Below are 13,774 nucleotides of genomic sequence, written 5' to 3' on the forward strand. Positions count from 1 at the left end.
TTGTTGCTCTTTTAAGGGACATGCAACTGGGTTGCAGGGGTGGGAAGGAAGGGGAAAATTGACCTGGACAGAGCAGGGAGGAGCAGGAAGTGGTTGGACCAGATGGGTGACACTGCTCAGAGGAGGGGGTATGTATATCCTGGGCAGTTCTGGAGAAGCCCCCTCTTGCAGCAGTTGAGCTGTGGGGAGGCATCCAAGCTAAATGCTGGTGCCTCTTCATGGCAGGTGTTCACTGCAGGTACTTATTATAGCAGGGACAGAGTTCTCTGATAAACTGGCTTTGGATTTAGGAGAAGGCATCCCCTTAAGGGATGGGGAAGGAGGGTTGGAGTTACATAAGAACGGCCGTACTGGGTCAGACCAAAGGTCCCTCTAGCCCAGTATCCTGTCTACCGACAGTGGCCAATGTCAGGTGCCCCAGAGGGAGTGAACCTAACAGGAATGATCAAGTGATCTCTCTCCTGCAATCCATCTCCACCCTCTGACAAACAGAGGCTAGGGACACAATTCCTTACCCATCCTGGCTAATAGCCATTAATGGACTTAACCTCCATGAATTTATCCAGTTCTCTTTTAAATGCTGTTATAGTCCTAGCCTTCACAACCTCCTCAGGCAAGGAGGTTCCACAAGTTGACCGTGCGCTGTATGAAGAAGAACTTCCTTTTATTTGTTTTAAACCTGCTGCCCATTAATTTCATTTGGTGGCCCCTAGTTCTTGTATTATGGGAATAAGTAAATAACTTTTCCTTATCTACTTTCTCCACATCACTCATGATTTTATATACCTCTATCATATCCCTCCTTAGTCTCCTCTTTTCCAAGCTGAAGAGTCCTAGCCTCTTTAATCTCTCCTCCTATGGGACCCGTTCCAAACCTCATTTTAGTTGCCCTTCTCTGAACCTTTTCTAGTGCCAGTATATCTTTTTTGGAGATGAGGAGACCACATCTGTACGCAGTATTCAAGATGTGGGCATACCATCGATTTATACAAGGGCAATAATATATTCTCCGTCTTATTCTCTATCCCCTTTTTAATGATTCCTAACATCCTGTTTGCTTTTTTGACCGCTTCTGCACACTGCGTGGACATCTGCAGAGAACTATCCATGATGACTCCAAGATCTTTTTCCTGATTTGTTGTAGCTAAATTAGCCCCCATCATATTGTATGTATAGTTGGAGTTATTTTTTCCAAAGTGCATTACTTTACATTTATCCACATTAAATTTCATTTGCCATTTTGTTGCCCAATCACTTAGTTTTGTGAGATCTTTTTGAAGTGCTTCACAGTCTGCTTTGGTCCTAACTATCTTGAGCAGTTTACTATCATCTGCAAGCAGTTTAGACATCATCCTAATGTCTGGTACAGCAGGGAGACAACCCCCCTCTTTTCCAGCCCTTTCACACTCACAGACGGGGAGGGTAGCAGGTTCCCAGAAATGGGCTGGGACCAGGCTGAGAAGGGGATGGGCTGACAGCAGTTCCTCCAAATAGGCAGAAACAATTATACTAACATCCTTCACTGTATTCCCAGATATGTGAAGTTTGAATAAATTTGCAGCCTAATTAAACCACATCCATTGCAGGGGTGCTGGACCAATTTGTATAGTGGGAGTGCTCAGAGCCATTGAACCAAACTGTAAACCCTGTATATGATGGAAACCACTTCAAGCCTGGAGGTGCAATAGCACCCCTAGTTCCTATGATCCATTGCCTCCTGTCTTTCTCCTGCTGTGGCCAGGACAATGACTATTTCTGAGAGTATATAGGAAGGTAAAATGACCAAATAGGCAATATAGGCAGTAGCCACATTAGGGCAATGGCAGTTACACACATAGTGTAGGCAAATTTCTGAAGAGGAAAGGAAGTGGGATGCTGTTATTCTCACTGGGTCACAAGTGTGAAGGAAGGGACCGTTAAAAAGTGAGTTATGAAGTCTTTTCCCTCACATGTGCATAAGTGAAAAAAAAAATCTACAACACCGTCATCCACTATATTTGTGGTGTAGCATTTTTTCTTAAATTTGTTTTTTTAAGAAGTGTTTAAGTGTGGAAAAAGTAGCAATGTTTTCATTGTATTCAGTGTACTTCCACTCTTGGTAGTTCATTTTTGTGACTGGTGTGATGCTTACACGTGGAGACCAATGCAGGCACAGTTCTGACTGGACACACTCCTTGGAGTTGTGGGTGAAATCAATTATGATGCAAAAAGTAAGGCAAACTTGCAAAGGTTACTCTTTTCCAGTGGCCATTTTTCTATCCTCCCTATCATTTCTGGAAATGTCATCAACTCAGGGTAGAGGAGAGAGATTGGCAGTCAAGGAAAAAAGAGATTGACACTGTACAATCAGATGCCTGAGTGTTGAGAGAAAGAAGTAGAAGACTGTGCCTAAAACTTGATTAGTGAATCAAAGACAATAATAGAAACTACAACATTCCCCAAACCTACTAGCTTAAAGTATAAAGGGTACCACTTACCCTGAGATCATAAGGAAGCATCAACAGCATCCCACTGTGATCCATGAAATATGAAGCTTCATTATGGTCATACAGTTTCCTATTTCTAGGCATTAGCAGTGGGGTATGCAGCTTGATAGCTCCTAGGCAAAATTGGTAAAACACAATTCGAATAGAGGTCACACCTTCTCTTCAGAAGCCATTAAAAAGAAAAAAAAAATCAAAACTCCAAGTGTATAAGAATCTAAAGTAATATTTGTTTAAAATCTGTTACCTTTTGAAATAGATTAATTTTGGGGTCTATGAATAAACTGATAGACTTAAGTGTTACCTTTTTTATTTTTTTTCTTGGGGAGGGGGAGGAGAGGGAGAAGAGGTGTGTGAGATAATTACAGAATCCTACAGACTAACTCCATACCCTAGACAGAATTCTGAAATCATCAGTTTTACCTCCCTCTTCAACCTCCAGCTTCCACAAAGCTTACAAAAGGACAGGTAAGAGTCTCATTAAGCTTGCCAATACTATTATATTTGTCAGGTATGGTTGCTGCTAAGCAAGGTGGGCTGAGGATCCTTCTTCCAAAGTACTGAAAGGCAAAGTCTAGGAATCTCACAGAGTGGCCCACATGGCAGCACAAAAGTTTGTGGTTCAGTCGCTGGGCTAATGCTGTTAACACCTTTGTTTATTTTTTTTAAGCCATCTTTAAAAATGGGTTATCATCAGAAAAAACAACTTTGTAAAATGCCACTTTTCATTGTGTGTTTTTGAAGTCACAGCTGCTGCCCTTAATGACTAGAGTAATTTATATTATCCTTTTACTACTGGATGTCCATACAAATACACAACATCCAGTTGGATTATTTTCTAACTCACATATAATCAATGTTATTGTCAAGTTCCAATGAAGAATTTTTATTAGTTGCTATAATACGTGAGTAAGAACAAACCCAGCTTGACCTTAAGATCCCTGGTTAAGTCTGCAGGGCTAGAAGTTAGAAAATCTTTTCAACTGTAAAAGAGCAAGTTTGATCTGAAAGTCAGAGTCTGTTGCACTTTTCAGATACATTACCTGTCCTCTAATCAGACCTATATCCTATAAACCTTATAACAATATAAATAAATCAAAACCTCCTTCCCTCTCTCCTGAAAATATTTGTTTCACCTCTAAAATTACTTTTGAGCAAAGAAGTATGTACCCATAAAAATCTGTACATGTTGATTCAGCCACAGCAAGTATAAATATTAGAGATGTTCACCAAAAACGGAATATTTTGTGAAAACCTTTAAATTTCTCCTAAGTAGTTGGTTTAAGAAAAATTTCAAAAGTATGAAATTATTTAAATTAAATAAAGGTAGGCCATTTGATTGTTTGGCTTAATGTGTTTTGGTTTCTGATTCTCATTTTCTGGTTTCCACTGATTGGTCAGTTTAGCCATATGATGAGAGCTGATCAATTTTTTTCTCATTTTGAATGTTTAAAAAATTTGATTTTTGCTTTCTGGAAATAATTTAATGGAAAATTCAACAAGTGATTGTTATAATGTGACTGAAAAGGTTTCAAAATTTTCCAACATTTGTATGGTGTCCCCACCCCCCCGGCACCTCATTTCTTTGAACTAGCCTTAGCAAGTTTTATCTATCACTGTCTTACTATGGTCTACATGTTAACCTAAAATAATATTCATATAGCATTCCCTACCCTGAAAAAGCCCTGAAGTATTGGTCATCAATACAAAATCATTTAGTATAAATTCAAAGACAAAAGATTTACATGGACTAAGATTTGAAATCCTCATCATATTCCATTTATGGTAGATTAATAATTGAGATTTCAAACCAATTTCTCTTATGGAAGCCAAAATGAAGGTCAAAGTTCTAAATATGCATCTATCATCCCGTGCAACCTTGTGATTATTTTTTTAATAGTGAAAACATTTCACCATCTCTCAAATCCATTCAACACCATTTTCTGAGTAAGGAAAAAACAAAAGGAACAATAACATCTGAACATAAACCTACCATGTCTTCTAAAAATCCGGCTGACAGTCTCACATACATGCTGTTGTATCTTGGCTGCTCGAATGGAAAAACTACCCTGAAAACAACAACCACCCCAAAATAAGGAGAACTTAAGTATATTCCAATACAGAAGACATCAACAAATGAATCAAATGACCATAGCAAACCACAATGAGCACTGTATACAACATAATGTCCTTATTCTTTCCACACATAATATTCCCATTATACACTGATTAATAGTTAAAAAGTGCAATGGAAACAAGGAAACAAAACACATTTAGAACAATCATTTTTAAGTGTTTTAGAATAAGAAGAGAATATTGACTGCAGCCATTAAAGGGGATTGTCTGACAGGGTAGAAATGGCTGTTGCCCCAAAACAAAAATATTTTACTGACATTTAGATGTGAGTATCATGACTATTATAATTGCTAAGAGTAAGAAGCAATCATATGCACACAGGTTTGTGGCCATTTGTTGCCATAGCCAAATTTAGTTTAATTCTTCACTAAGTATGTGAAATTCAAATGGGGAGCAGGATATGAATTAGATTGGAGATATCAGACCAATAGTATTAAATAATCAGTTTGTAAAGGGACACTAAGCACTGAGATAAAACATTATGAAGCACAGGTTTTGAGCTAAGTCATAACTCCAACCAAGAAAATGTAGATATTAAAAATCAATTTAAAACTAACCTTCAGCATGTCGCTGTCATAGGTGTAATCCATTGCTGGAGAGATGCGTTGTGAAAATATTTGGCCCATCATAGTCCGGTAAGCTTTCCCATCTACATTTGCTAAGGTATGATGAAGCACTTCATGAAGTTCTGATTCCTCCATCTGAGGTGGCGGGAGGCGTTCACTTTTTAACAGCTCCACAGCAGTTGGTCGTTCTGCAGGATTATGGTTCAACAACCAAGTAATAACCGATCTCTACAAATTAAACCAAAACATATTACTAATTTAACTCCTATTAAAAACATCTCATGTTATGAATATCTCAGTAAGCATCATCAGTTACATTATCATGTCAGTAAGATACTCATGTATGAGAAAGTTTTGATACTATTTGAATCTTGTGAGAAAAATTATTCTTTCCTCACTAGTTCTGAATATCTTTAACTGGGATATCAACAGAGTAAGAATACTATTATCCCTAAAAACGTATCCTCCCCCAGGCAAGACTCTTGGGATGTTGTGTAATAATTTCATAACAGACACAAAATGATGCAAAACTTCAATATAATGTAAAGTATGATACTAAATACTATTAATTTATAGAAGATATGCAGGTAAAAACATGCAATAAGGATTTATAAAATACAGATATAAAAGCAGGAATCTTATTGGCTAATGAAGATTCTGTTTGTTGGCTATTTGGTATAACTTCAAGTATTGGGATTCTTTTAGTAAACTGCTGCGAAAAAATAAATAGGGATGGTGACCCTAGCCTCTATTTGCCAGAAACTGGGAATAGGCAACAGGGGTTGGATCACTTGATGATTACCTGTTCTGTTCATTCTCTCTAAAGCACCTGGCATTGGCCATTGTCAGAAGACAGGATACTGGGCTAGATGGACCTTTGGTCTGACCCAGTATGGCCGTTCTGATGTTCTTATGATGCTCTAACAAAGAGCCATATCACTGTTCAGCAGGGCAAAGCAGCCAGAAAGCTGGTGTTACTGGCTACCCAGGGACTCTCCTAATGTAAAGAAAATCTCCAGATGGTGTACAGGAGAGTATGGTATCTCTACAGCAGACCCCACTCCCGGCCCATGGAGTAAAGGCTATTTTATAGCCCAGAAACGGGCTATAAAATAACCTAAGATAGCATTTGAATCCACTAAGCTCCAGCTGTCTCCGGCTGCCAGAGTGGGCCACTGGTGGCCATTGCCCATGGACACAACATATAGCTATCATTTCACCTTACAAACCTTTTTTTCTACAATACATCCCACTATGGTTGAAACAAAGAGTTTTCAAAGGGTTAAATTAATTGCTGTTCAGTGTAGCTTCAATTTGTCTGAGCCTAGAGTCAAAATAGTCCTTCAGAGTTTAAAAGGTACGCCAACGAACTCTGCAGTTTGTTAATCCATTATGACTGCACTCAGGAACTGTGTGTTTTAAATATATTTCAATGTCAGTTGTATTAATTGCTTTAACCTTTTGAGTTTTCTTTTTTTACTTTGTTCCAGTGTCATGTGATGACTTAGCAGAGCTTACTAATTTAAAATGAAGTGAAAAAATAATCATTAACATTTCTTAATAGAGAACACCTAATAATTAAAATGTCTATAAAATTACCTGCTTTTTATGTTTCACTTCATCAAAGTCTTTTGGAAATTCAATAGTAGACTAAAAAAGATAAATATATTTGAATTAGAATAAGGACGCAAACTTGAGCAAGCTAACCTTATTAACACATGTATATATCAGAAACAGCAAGTCTAGATATTTTTATTACTCAAAGCAAAAAAATTTAGCTAGCTGTTATAGTTAAGATTGCCAAGACAGTGTTCTATTATTATTCATGAGCATTTATATGGTGCTTTGTAACACATAATAAGAGTTTACAAGACACAACCACAGCCCCATACCCTCTGTGTGACAAGCTGCTGGGTGTGAACCAGGAAGGACTGATTGACCTCTTTATCTAAAAGCTTGAGCCTCTGGATTCTTGTGCTTCCATTAACCTAGAGGCAACAGTTTACTCAAACCAAATACATAGTCCTGTCACAAGAAGGGGACAAATACCACAGTGGGTTAATGTGGTTCATACAGAAAACCCCAGTTTTCTTCATGTGACAATTACGTATTTTCCTCCCTTTAGCTTACTATAAAAAAAACCTTCAAACATTTGGTTGCAATATAAAGCATACTGTTAATATTTTGCATACTTTTTTCTTCTCCGTTACTCAATGAAATATTTGATGGAGACCCTCCCCTCCAATCTTCGTCACCCCCCAACATTTATACATACTTGTCTTAGTTGGCTGAGAACAAAGATCCTTTCTGATGCAGTACTCATGGGACGGTAGGACATCTCAAAGAATATTATACCCAGACTGAAAAGGTCAACTTTCTAGGGAAGAAAAAATCAAGTAAGTAGTAAATCTAACTGCAAGAGATGTGTCTCTGATCCATGATGATAGTAACTTATCAGCAGACAAAAATGAACATATTTTCCATTCTATTCTAAGTACTTATATGGCCTCCATTACTACAGTACCTGAGTGCTTCACAATCTTTAATGTACTTTATCCTCACCATGCTCTCATGAGATAGGTAGGAAGTACATTTTATTTTGAAAACATTTCTATTTAGAAAATATTCTGCTTATACATGGCACCAAATATTTCTTCTCTCGAATCACACTTGTATGAAAACGGGATCTTTGTTTATCTAAGAATTTATCTACTCTTGATACTTGTTCTCTATCTTAAGTCCCTAGAAGGAATCATAGAATATTAGGGTTGGAAGAGACCTCAGGAGGTCATCTAGTCCAATCCCCTGCTCAAAGCAGGACTAACACCAGCTAAATCATCCCAGCCAGGGCTTTGTCAAGCCGGGCCTTAAAAACCTAAGGATGGAGATTCCACTACTTCCCTAGGTAACCCATTCCAGTGCTTCACCACCCTCCTAGTGAAATAGTGTTTCCTAATATCCAACCTAAAAGGAGCTGCATCTTGTCTTCCTTTGCAGGTGGGCTCTTCTGTGCTCTGAGAAGGACTTAGCCCTTCCTCAAAAGAAAACATCTGCTTTTTTTGTTCTCTTTTGATGTCACCACTGCTGCAGTCTATTTTTGCCAATCCTATTAGCAATTATATTTTCACTTTCTCAAGCTAGCGGTTTGCCTATTCTTTAGCCTCATCATACATTCTCATAGTTTAGTCCTACTATGTGAGTGATTAAAGTAGGCCAAGGACACAGTGCAAACCCATTTTTGGACATGTACATTTTTTCATATGAATATATCCGGTCTAAAATGGAATTATGGGAAATATATATTTCACTGAAACGCATTTTGGTAACAAAGCATTTTCTAACTAGCATGACTAAAACTATAGACCACATCTCAAGAGGGACCAGTCATCTGCAGTTCTCATTGATTCCAGCAAAAGTTGTAGCACCTCTCAGAAAGTAGCCCTATAAAAGTTAGAGGATTTCAACAAGTATTTTGGAGCTGCTTTTAGGAGACGATTTTTCACCACAGTACATTATTAACCCTCCCCCCCAAATCTCCCTTTTTTGGGGGGGAATATTGATAGTCTTTCCTAATTCTCGAGGATTTTCCTTAATGAAAATATATCAGTTGATAACATTGGCCAAATTTTGGGCAATAAGTCTATTTTGTCAAGCTTTTACAAAAACTTAGACAAAGAAACGTTTCCATGAATTGTTTTTTTAATTTAAATATAAACAGAATTTTGAACAAATAAATATTCTCCTGCAGTGTTTTAAACCTAAATGTGACAGCAGTGCGTGCTACTGTATGTGAAACCAAGTCAAACATATGGTAAAATGGTTAAACACAAGTCAAACTGGCCAATCTATATTTATTGTCTAACCTGAGAGAAATGCAAAAAAGTAAACAAATATCAGTCTCTAAAAATGCCTATGTAGTACATACTGCCAGCAATGCCAGAAACCTGGGATGTGGCAGGAGGGCAGTTTCACCTTCAAGTTTCAAATACTAAGTGGCATTGATCATTATCGGATACTGATGCATTAGGTCCAGAAAAATCATAAATCTGTAGTTATGCACTGAAATCATAGGGTTTTAACTGTGTGTATGTAGGTAACCTGACACACACATGTCCATCTTTTAGTTAAATTTTCTAGTTTAGCAGAAAAAAAAATACACACCAAAAAATCATAAAACACTAGGAGTCTAGTAGACCAGTAAGTTGGGACCATTTTACCTCACTGAGAATTCCCCTGCCCCCCCCCACCCCATATAAGCTTCATCCTAACACTTGAGAGAGGTGTTACAGTATACAGAATTATCTTTTCTGATTAAGAATGTGTATTATTGCAAGATGAATGCTAATACTGCGATAGCAACTCAGCTACGCAGCAGAAACCAAAACAAAACAAAACACCACACCCCTGTGCCAGCGAGTCTCAGCCAGGTCAACTGACCTGGGCCCATTGGGCTCATGTGTGGGGCTAAAAATAGCAGTTTAGCTGTTCAGGCTCAGGCTGAAGCCTGGGCTCTGAGACTCTCCTGCCTCACCGGGCCTTGGAGCCTGGGCTCCAGCCCAAGTGGGAACACCTACACTGCTATGTTTAGTCCCTTAGCATGAGCTTGAGTCAGTTGACCTGGGCTCTGAGACTCACTGCTATGAGTTTTTTTCTGCTGTATAGATGTACCCACAGTGGCTGGCGAAGTTCAATTTTCAGCCCCAAAGTAAATTTTATTTAGTGGATGAAAATGGTTTTGGCAAAAATAGAGGCAAGAGAGAGATTCCAGAGGACTGGAAAAAGGACAAACATAGTGCCCATCTATAAAAAGGGAAATAAGGACAACGCAGGGAATTACAGACCAGTCAGCTTAACTTCAGTACCCGGAAAGATAATGGAGCAAATAATTAAGCAATCAATTTGCGAACACCTAAAAGATAATAAAGCGATAAGTAACGGTGAGAGTGGATTTGTCAAGAACAAATCACGTCAAACCAACCTAATATCCTTCTCTGACAGGTTAACAAGCCTTGTGAATGGAGGGAAGTGGTAGATGTGGTATATCTTGACTGTAGTAAGGTTTTTGATACTGTCTCACATGACCTTCTCATAAACAAACTAGGGAAATGCAACCTAGATGGAGCTACCTAGATGGTTGCATAACTAGTTGGAAAACCATTCCCAGAGAGTAATCAGTGGTTCACAGTCAAGCTGGAAGGGCACATCGAATGGGATCCTGCAGGGATCAGTTCCGTGTCCGGTTCTGTTCAATATCTTCATCAATGATTTAGATAATGGCATAGAGAGTACACTTATAAAGTTTGTGGACAATACCAAGCAGGGAGGGGTTGCAAGTGATTTGGAGGATAGGATTAAAATTCAAAATGATCTGGACAAACTGGAGAAATGGTCTGAAGTAAACAGGATGAAATTCAATAAGAACAAATGCAAAGTACTCCACTTAGGAGTACATACAAAATGGGAAATGACTGCCTAAGAAGGAGTCCTGCAGAAAGAGATCTGGGTGTCATAGTGGACCACAAGCTAAATATGAGTCAACAGTGTAACATTGTTGCAAAAAAAAAAAAAAAAAAAAAAAAAAAAAAGTAGCCATCATTCTGGGATGTATTAGCAGCAGTTTTGAAAGCAAGACACGAGAAGTAATTCTTCTGCTCTACTCTGATTAGGCCTCAACGGGAATGCTGTGTCCAATTCTGGGCACCACATTTCAGGAAAGATGTGGACAAATTGAAGAAATTCCAGAGAAGAGCCACAAAAATTATTAAAGGTCTAGAAAACATGACCTATGAGGGAAGATTGAAAAAACTGGGTTTGTTTAGTCTGGAGATGAGAAGGCTGAGTGAGAACATGATAACAATTTTTAAGTACATAAAAGGCTGTTATAAGGAGGAGAGAGAAAAATTATTCTCCTTAACCTCTGAGGATAGACCAAAAAGCAATGGGCTTAAATTGCAGCAAGGACGGTTTATATTAGACATTAGGAAAAACTTGCTGTCAGGGTGGTTAAGCACTGGAATAAATTGCCCAGGGCGGTTGTGGAATCTCCATTATTGGATATTTTTATGAGTAGGTTACACAAACACCAGTCAGGGATGGTCTAGATTATACTTAGTCCTGGCATGAGTGTAGGGTGACCGGACAGCAAGTGTGAAAAATTGGAACAGGGAGTGGGGGGTAATAGGAGCCTATATAAGGAAAGTTTTTAGAGTAGCAGCCGTGTTAGTCTGTATCCGCAAAAAGAAGAACAGGAGTACTTGTGGCACCTTAGAGACTAACAAATTTATTAGAGCATAAGCTTTCGTGGACTACAGCCCACTTCTTCGGATGCATATAGAATGGAACATATATTGAGGAGATATATATACACACATACAGAGAGCATAAACAGGTGGGAGTTGTCTTACCAACTCTGAGAGGCCAATTAATTAAGAGAAAAAAAACTTTTGAAGTGATAATCAAGATAGCCCAGTACAGACAGTTTGATAAGAAGTGTGAGCATACTTACAAGGGGAGATAGATTCAATGTTTGTAATGGCTCAGCCATTCCCAGTCCTTATTCAAACCGAAGTTGATTGTGTCTAGCGCATCATCAGAGATCTACAACCTATCCTGAAAGATGATCCTTCACTCTCACAGATCTTGGGAGACAGACCTGTCCTCGCTTACAGACAACCCCCCAACCTAAAGCAAATACTCACCAGCAACCACACATCACTGGACAAAACCACTAACCCAGGAACCTATCCTTGTAACAAACCCTGATGCCAACTCTGTCCACATATCTATTCAAGTGACATCATCATAGGACCTAATCACATCAGCCATACCATCAGGGGCTCGTTCACCTGCACATCTACCAATGTGATATATGCCATCATGTGCCAGCAATGCCCCTCTGCCATGTACACTGGCCAAACCGGACAGTCTCTACGCAAAAGAATTAATGGACACAAAACTGACATCAGGAATCAAAATACTCAAAAACCAGTGGGAGAACACTTTAACCTGTCTGGTCATTCAGTGACAGACCTGCGGGTGGCTATATTACAACAGAAAAACTTCAAAAACAGACTCCAACGAGAGACTGCTGAGCTGGAATTGATATGCAAACTAGACACAATCAACTCCGGTTTGAATAAGGACTGGGAATGGCTGAGCCATTACAAACATTGAATCTATCTCCCCTTGTAAGTATGCTCACACTTCTTATCAAACTATCTGTACTGGGCTATCTTGATTATCACTTCAAAAGTTTTTTTTCTCTTAATTAATTGGCCTCTCAGAGTTGGTAAGACAACTCCCACCTGTTTATGCTCTCTGTATGTGTGTATATATATCTCCTCAATATATGTTCCATTCTATATGCATCCGAAGAAGTGGGCTGTAGTCCACTAAAGCTTATGCTCTAATAAATTTGTTAGTCTCTAAGGTGCCACAAGTACTCCTGTTCTTCTTTTTATATAAGAAAAAAGACCCCAAAATCGGGACTGTCCCTATAAAATTGGGACATCTGGTCACCCTACATGAGTGCAAGGGACTGGATTAGCTGACCCCTTAAGGTCCCTTCCAATCCTACAATTCTATGATTCTCTGCAGTAACTTGAGTGAAAACAGAAATTAACTGAAAATCTGTTAACTGTGAATTTTGCAGAAAGTATATGAAATAATGCAATATTTTTGAATGACAAACTTTAAACAAAACAAAACAAACAAACAAGGAAAATGCAACCTACATGCAAATTTAGCAAGCAAATTTAGCAATATAAAATTGATATTTCTGTAAACAAGTGATAACAAATCTTACTTCTAAAGAGATAAATGTTTTTGAAGTGTCCCTAACTTTGATTAGTGTCTTGATTTTATCAATATAATGAACTTACCCAACTAATCACATTAAAAATGGGTACTGTGTACATTTTTTAAAATTACTGTATATTAAGGACCCGTGGCATTTTAAGCCTTTACATTTAGATCACTGGACAGTCTATGGATGGTCAGATCTTATTTACAACAGGTGAAGATCATACATTATGCAACTCAAAATAGAAACCTCTACTGATATTCTCTCGAAATGCCCTTGTATTAAGTCCTATTAATATTACCTGATTATATGAAGATTTAGTATTTCCTTGGACTTCAGGGCTCACATATAGTGCAGTGCCAACCATCCCTGTCAAATTATCTGTATGGATATAAAAGAGTTACTAGTTTCACAGAGCCTGCAAGTGGAATACAGCATCTAATGGTTAAGAAAATGTAGTTTGTTTGTTTTTTTTAAACTCTTCTTTAAATGGGAATTCGGTCTTTGTGAAAGTTGAGGAGTGAAATATCCTACATATTTGTAGACAAAACAGGCATAACTTGGACATGTCTCCTTTTTGTATGCCAATCACCCTGTCTTTATGGGATTCCATTATGATACTGTGACACAGTATGTTAATACACCTCTACCTCGAAATAACGCTGTCCTCAGGAGCCAAAAAATCATACCACGTTATAGGTGAAACTGCATTATATTGAACTTGCTTTGATCCGCCGGAGTGCGCAGACCTGCCCCCCCGGAGCACTGCTTTACCGCGTTATATCCGA

The 13,774-nt window shown here is 38.4% G+C and overlaps 1 protein-coding gene across 3 annotated transcripts in view; it reads right to left on the reverse strand.

Moving 5' to 3' along the window:
* The window catches only part of EIF2AK4 (eukaryotic translation initiation factor 2 alpha kinase 4), a 72,037-nt gene that overhangs the window by 19,697 nt on the left and 38,566 nt on the right, over window positions 1-13,774 (reverse strand). For all 3 annotated transcript variants that reach the window (XR_010600650.1, XM_008163160.4, XM_042841809.2), the window contains exons 18-23: window positions 13,288-13,367; window positions 7,461-7,562; window positions 6,785-6,835; window positions 5,177-5,413; window positions 4,477-4,552; window positions 2,478-2,599 (exon numbers count right to left, since the gene is read on the reverse strand). Coding sequence is in view for 2 of the 3 variants with exons in the window: in XM_008163160.4 (XP_008161382.1) it covers window positions 2,478-2,599; window positions 4,477-4,552; window positions 5,177-5,413; window positions 6,785-6,835; window positions 7,461-7,562; window positions 13,288-13,367 (668 nt within the window). In the remaining variant the exon portion in view is untranslated. The remainder of the gene's footprint in view (window positions 1-2,477; window positions 2,600-4,476; window positions 4,553-5,176; window positions 5,414-6,784; window positions 6,836-7,460; window positions 7,563-13,287; window positions 13,368-13,774) is intronic.

The sequence above is a fragment of the Chrysemys picta genome, chromosome 4 (assembly GCF_011386835.1).
Source record: "Chrysemys picta bellii isolate R12L10 chromosome 4, ASM1138683v2, whole genome shotgun sequence".
Lineage (NCBI taxonomy): Eukaryota > Metazoa > Chordata > Testudines > Emydidae > Chrysemys > Chrysemys picta.